This window comes from Mus caroli, chromosome 10 (assembly GCF_900094665.2).
Source record: "Mus caroli chromosome 10, CAROLI_EIJ_v1.1, whole genome shotgun sequence".
Taxonomy (NCBI): Eukaryota; Metazoa; Chordata; class Mammalia; order Rodentia; family Muridae; genus Mus; species Mus caroli.
Genome location: NC_034579.1, coordinates 50,684,746 through 50,692,146, shown reverse-complemented (window position 1 = coordinate 50,692,146; position 7,401 = coordinate 50,684,746). Strand labels below are relative to the sequence as shown.

At 34.0% G+C, this 7,401-nt stretch overlaps 1 protein-coding gene across 2 annotated transcripts in view; it reads left to right on the top strand.

Moving 5' to 3' along the window:
- Tbc1d32 (TBC1 domain family member 32) overlaps positions 1-7,401 on the top strand; it is a 213,273-nt gene that overhangs the window by 189,240 nt on the left and 16,632 nt on the right. For both annotated transcript variants that reach the window (XM_029482691.1, XM_021174643.2), the window contains one exon: positions 3,868-4,008. In XM_029482691.1, the coding sequence (XP_029338551.1) occupies positions 3,868-4,008 (141 nt within the window). The remainder of the gene's footprint in view (positions 1-3,867; positions 4,009-7,401) is intronic.

The window sequence follows — 7,401 nt, the reverse complement described above, 5'->3', positions numbered from 1 at the left end:
GAAAGTACCCAAGGAGCTAAAGGGGTCTGTAACCTTATAGGAGGAACAACAATATGAACTAACCAGTACCCCTGGAGCTCATGTCTCTAGCTGCATATGTATCAGAAGATGGCCTAGTCGGCCATCATTGGAAAGAGAGGCCCATTGGTCTTGCAAACTTTATATGCCTCAGTACAGGGCATCACCAGGGCCAAGAAGTGGGAGTGGGTGGGTAGGGGAGTGGCGATGGGAGGGTATGGGGGACTTTTGGGATAGCATTGGAAATGTAAATGAAGAAAATACCTAATTAAAAAAAAAGAAGAGATTAAGGGGAAAAACACACTTTAGCCTTTAAGGTTATTTAGACTAGAAGAATCAACTTAAATTATCTTCAGTTATTATAAGAAAAACTCTAAATTATAGTACAGTAAGTCTTCAGGGAATTTCATAGAAAATCAAGTGAAACATTGTGCTTACAGTGTCTGTTAGTAATAGGTATGAAAGGAACAACAATTCAATTAAAATAAAAGACATTATTTACGAGCATTTACAAACAAAACTCCACTGATGTTAAACCAACCTAAAGTAGAAATCAGATGAAGAGGTATAGTAGCTCATCAGGAAGTTAGTGGTCAGTTGTGTACTATACATGTACATGGCGTTCATTTGCTCCTGTTAAGTGCTTAGTGTTGGAAAACTTACAGTGTTAAAGAGGCTAATGGAATTTAAACACATGTACAATGACAAGAACATCATGAGGATGAGCCTGTAATCCCTCTGCAGGGCAACCGCAGAAGTGAGCCACATAAAACACGTTTGCTTGTGAAATGTTCATGTTTTATAGGATCGCAGTATCAAAGTGGTGAGAAACCTTTACATTTTCTTTGCCTTGCTTTCCACTTTGTGCAAATTTACAAACAGTATTGTGCAAAGCTTGGCTGGTCCTCTGCCTGTAGAGTCTTAGATGAGGAGTAGAGTGAACTGCACTGGATCAGTCTCTGTTGGATAGCTAACTTTCAAATCTTTCTAATTCAATCTTTCTATTTAATTTTTTTATTTTACTTTTTAAAAGTTCACTTTGCATCCTGATGACAGCCCCGCTCTCTTCTCCTAATTTTTATTGCAACACAAAACTTGGGTTTTTTTTTTAATAGTTCTAGGAATAAAACAGAATTACCAAAGGTGAGAGTAAAAAACCAAGACTGCTCTGCTCTATTTTTAAGTGAATATCTTTTATTTTAACCATTAGCAAATAATCCTCCAAAGTAAGTTCATAAGGCTTTGTTTCATATTCTATCATAGACTACTGGTAACTTCTAAGCCACTGATTTACTGATTTTTTAAAATTGTCCTTGTTTCAATACTTATTTGAGCCTACATGCCATTAGCTTTTATGTTCTCTGAATAAGAGTTGATAATATTTCAGGGTGTTAGAATTGAGCAAAATATACAAAATTATAAAAGTATAAATTATAATTTGATGGTTCACAATTCCCCTTGTTATCTTTATACTGGCCATCTGTTGTTTTTCTGGTATTATGAATACAATTTACTATATACTTGAGGTATGATACCCAAATAATGGACAAGCTAGAGATTTTTAATCATAAAGGAGTTTACTATAGTTATAACTGTCATTAGAATCTTTCTATTTAGTCAATATTACTTATACCAGGTTTGGAATTGGGAACAGGCTGGTTATCAAAAGTGTAACTTCAGATTCTTTTGGCAGAGTATGATTTATGAGAATAGAGGAACACTTATCTCTGATACTCCATTACATGATAATGGCTTGTTTTCTTTGACAGTGTAATTAATGTCTACTGTCTTTATCTCTTCATAGACCTGTTCTAAAGGTATTTCTGCCACAGCATGGAACGATGCTGTGTAAGAATCAGTTCCAGTGTGTTCAGTTCTCATAGTGCCTTTCTACATATTATACAAAATTAGTAAGTTCACATTGAAAACGTGAAAGTTAATATTTGATTTTTATGTTTGTTAGATTTACTCATTATATAAATAGTCAGTGAAACACATTTTATATTGGACAAGAGGTAAATCAATGAACATTAATTTTTACTTTGTATTATATTTAATTACCTAACAGAAAATCTTCTCCTTGTTCTCTCTAGAAAAGTGACCATACGATGCCCACTTAGCATGATGTCTTCATCAATATTTCAACATTTTTATGTGCAAGGTCTCCTAGAAAACCTGCCATAAAACACAAAGTATTTACACTGATTTATTCCTGCAAATATATTTGTGTAGTTTGAAAGAATATAAATCATTTGTGCTAAGGAACAAAAACTGATAAACCACTGTAGTGCTTTCAGAACATTCATTCAATCGACCTCCTCCAAGCACCATAGCAGTATGTCCAAAAGGTGTCTACATATTTTAACCGTTATGTAATTTCATGAGGTTAGTTTTATCTAAAACCATGAACTTTTTAGTTTTAAATAAGATTGGAGGGAGAAATTAAATATAAGGTAAAGTTAAAACAAAAAAAATTGGCCATCTCTTAATTATGTCCGCTTTCAGGTTTGGGTGTCAACTTTACTTACTCTAATTGCTATTAAAGCAGTTTTTCTTGAGTCAACTACATCCTTGAGTTTTCAATGCTTTGCTGAAAATAATGATTCTGTGTTGATATTTGAATTTCTACTCATAACAAATAAAATATCCTTGATCATTCATGATCATAAATTGTACCTAAGAACTATTTTTTTTTAATCAAAGCTGAGAATTGAACTTTGCTCTTCATGTGTATGAGACCAGAGTTTTGTACTGTGCTACATTCTCAACCCTGAAAAATATAATTTTCAGAATTCTAAACTTTATAAGCACAGTGCTAAAGTCCCTGTTTGTACTTGTACATAAGACATGTATGTACATGTATTCATTGATACACAATTTAGTGTGTGCATGTATGTATGTATTTATATGTATATGTACATATATATAATTTAATCAATGCCAGAATCCTTTGAATAAATGTTATACACTTTCCCCTGGCATAGAAGCGAGTTAATTATGGAATTCTGAGTTTGTGTTCTATTCAGTTCAAGTCCAGATCTAAGTTGAAATCAACAAATCAAACAGAACTAGATAAACAATCTGAAGAGCTGACTAAAGCTTATTTTTCTTTGTTTCAAGACAGAGTCTCTCTTTATAGCCTTGGTTGTCCTAGAGCTGTTTTTGTAGACCATGTTGACCTTGAATTTACAAAGATCCACCTGCCTCTGTCTCCTGAGTGCTGGGATTAAAGGCATGCACCACTCCACCTGGCCTGACTAAAGCTATTGAACATGAACTCCTTGGATGAGACCAGCACTATAAAAACAGAACACTTCATGTTGTCATGTTTATCATGCACAATTTATCACTCACATTTACATGTTTATTGTTTATTTTTTCATGTAACTTTTCTCCTTCTCATCCATAGGCTTTGAAGTTTCCTGAATTACAAACTACCCTTATTCCTGTGTTTGGAAAGATATAGCACCTTACCTTTATTGAAGTTTATTACTCCACATGTCTAACTCTCTGACGTTTACATGTTTATAATAACTGTTATAGTATATGGCACCACAGTTTTCAAATTTTAACTCATTTTATCCAGGCAGGGTCTTGAGTAACCTTCTTGACTTCAAATCTCTGTTCATCTAGGATGACCTTCTGATATTTGTGGGTTTACAGATTAGCACCCAGTACACGTGGTTTATTGTAGTTGGGGTTTTGTGCATTTGAGGCCAGAATGCTGTCAAGTAATCTATGTTAACCATGAACATTTTAAAGCAGCAAAACTTGGCTTATGCAGAGAGGCTCAGCTAAGTATACTTTTGGTTATATTAAATCATCTGTGTTGTTTCTGGTTTAATACAGAGGTACCTTCCTGTCGACACCCTAGGGACTGGCATCCATCCCATCTACTTTTGCAGTGCTCACTACATTGAAATGCTGCTGAAGGCTGAAGTGCCACTTGTGTTTTCGGCTTTCCACATGTCTGGTTTTGCTCCATCCCAGGTAATCCAATAGAGAGTACCAGTTCTTCATCTCTCAGGTCTCTGGCGTTAAAGAAAAATGCTTTCCCCTAAAATATAGGAAATATATGTAAATTAATAAAGGTTAACTGGGTAAATGTAAATGGATGTATATATATTAATTACATTAAATATTTGCATATGTTTATTTTTTTCCTTCTCCAACTTTTAACTAGCTGCTTTATTTTTATTAAATTATCAGTGATTCAAAAATAAGTCTAGAAGTCAGTTGTTTAATATTATGTATTATTTATATTCTATTATATTTTTTATATTTCTATGAATTATATCATATTAAATTGATAAGAAGTTACTCAGTCATTTTATCATTAGTTAATAACTCCACATTGCCAAAAATTGTCCACTATCACTGCTGAAGAAGTTTTCTGTTCTTGGCCTATTTTAAATTTCATTTCCTTTAGTCAAGTTGGAAGTTAACCAAATAAAATTGCGCCAGTTTTCCTTACGGTAAGCTTTAGCTTAACCAGTGGCTTACTGGATCTACGCTGTGGCATGTGGGTAGTTTCTTTTGCTGTAAGCTGCTTTCATTCTTTTCCCTTTACCTTGCTAGAGGTATCTCCCTCTTCATCAGACCGCACCTCCTCTTGACATTCCTGTGCATCTGTACTTCACTTGATGAAGTATCCCATCATTCTGTGAGGTGTTCTGCTTGCTCTAAGTTCTGGGACGTTATTAGGAAATTCAGATATAACACGAGCTTCCATTCAGTGGGAGGGAATAATTCTTTTGTGACCATTTTTAGCTTTTAGTGTAGGAAACATCTGCTTCAACTTTGAATCACAGAAATTTTAACTCTGTTTGGATGAAATGGCTTTAAAAGCACAATATATTTAATATAATTTATAACACTTGATTCTTTCATAGCTTCTAAAAGTCCATTCTGAGAGCAGTGCTGATAAGAGTTACTGCTTATTGTCCTCCTTAGGAGTAGCAGGGTTGATATAGTTTATTTAGTACATTTTAGTGCTTAATATATATATATATATATATATATATATATATATATACTTTAATTTAGAAATAGATTCCAAAAGATTAGGGGGAACTGTAATATAGGGGCTCCTATATTGTCAATGTAATGTTCAATTTAATTCAAAAGAAAAATGTTCATCTATCAATTTTATGTATCTTGTAAGTCTGAGCTAGCTTTATCCATGTATAACTGCATAAAACCCTAACATGGTGACTCACATTCACAATCCTTGCCCTTAGAGAATGTGAGGCAGCAGGAATGCCATGAGTTTGAGACCAGACTGGGATACATAGTGACTTCTAGGCCAGTCTCTGTTGCAGTGTGAGACATTTTCTAAAGCTAACAAGCAAGCAAAACAAAAACATAAAAGAAGCCTGTAGATAAGTAATCTATTTATCTAATAATATGATTTCTAAGCAGTGGTATTATTCTCTTAATAATAATATGAAAAGCCTTGTAGCAGTTCCCACTGTGAGCTAATCACTTGACTTAAGTGCCTATCACTGCCTTGCTGATTAGGTCCCACCTTATTACTAATTGTAAAATATAAACACAGGCATTAGTAACTAAATGGGTACCTATGATTAAGTCATTATTTGGGTATAGATTTTGTGGTTTGAAGCTTACTCGTTTTGATCTAATTAGGAGCAGTGATTTTTGAAGCTGTATATGTTTAAGCATGTGGGGTTGGCTAGTTAGTGGAGGATTTGTGGGAACATTGCTGAGTGAAACACACGGATCTCCAGAGTGGAAACAGTAAGCTCAGCTGCCGTGCACCAAACTAAATGTGGTAGAAAAACGCATTTGTTGATGGGAGTTTCTGCTCAGAGTAACAGACTAGAAAGAAGACAGAAATCTGAATTTACATTCTCTTTTAAAGTAAGCAATGTAAAATCACATTCCAATTAACTTTCCATCAGTTGTACCTTTCTTAACAAATTTATCTTTCTGCATTTTCTGTACTTACCTGGTATTTAAAGTACTTTGTATCTTTAATATTGTATCTCTTCTTCCTTGGGGACACCATCCTGCATAGCATTGATTATTACACAAAACTGTGTCAGCAAACAGGTTAACTTGACTGTCCCTGCTGCATAAAATGCATGAAACCACAGTTGGTTAATCAGCAGCAGCAGCAGCAGCAGCAGCAGCAGCAGCAGCACACCAGTCACCATCATCACCATCATCTCCATCATCACCATCATCGCCATCCTCCTCCTCCTTTGTTTCTTTTTACTTCCATTATAAAAACAAGCAACAGAAAACTCTTTCATGTTTTATGACACAGTTCTTTTTTAAAAATGTAAAATTATGCAGTGAAACCAGATCTTCCAGATGTATAACAAAAATGATGTCATATTTGCAATCAATGTTTGTGCTAGAGGAAATGTTTGCCAACTGTAATTCATTTACAGTTGTAACTTTCATCATGTGGAAAAACTCCATCATCAAATGGAGAAGCTTAAGAATGATGTAGTGGGTGCATTGAAATCACTCAGGAACACTTCTGTTGCTGTCTACCATCTTCTTACCTTAGCTGAGATTTCAGGTTTATGTCACCATGCCTGGCTTTAAAACCACTTTTATTCTTAAGTTATATTTTTCCTTTTCAATAATTCCTTGTATAGAAACAAATAATGTAAAGCTAAATGTTAAAAATGATATCTTTGAATAAAATAGTTGATCATTTAGAAATCACACTTATCTTGACTTCCTTGGGTATCTGCAATCAATTGTTTTGACTTTAATGTTTTCAATCCCTTGATTTTTCTTGTAATCTAGAAACCAGTAGAAATAATTTACTTCATTTAAAATAATATTGTATTGTACATTAATGACATTTGACATAAACTTAAGTATGGTAGAATATCAACATTCATAAAGAAAGTACAGTACAATGTGTGTTTTGTGTGAGTGATCTTACATCTTTTGATCCTGGATGTTATTTAAATGTGGAATATATAATAACATAACACAAACCTAAGATTTCATTTACCATATGGTTGTCATTAATTAAAAAGGCATTATGATCACAGGATGGGATGAAAATATGCTCTTAATGTCTGGAATTCAAAGGTCAGTAGTTGGCATCAGTAATGATATATAGAAAACAAAAATTTTGGATATTCTAAGTTTCTGGGCTAATATCCACTTATCTGTGAGTGCATATCATATGTGTCCTTTTGTGATTGGGTTACTTCGCTCAGGATGATAGCCTCCAGATACATCCATTTGCCTAAGAATTTCATAAATTCATTGTTTTTAGTAGCTGAGTAGTACTCCATTGTGTAAATGTACCACATTTTCTGTATCCATTCCTCTCTTGATGGACATCTGGGTTCTTTCCAGCTTTTGGCTATTATAAATAAGGTTGCTATGAAC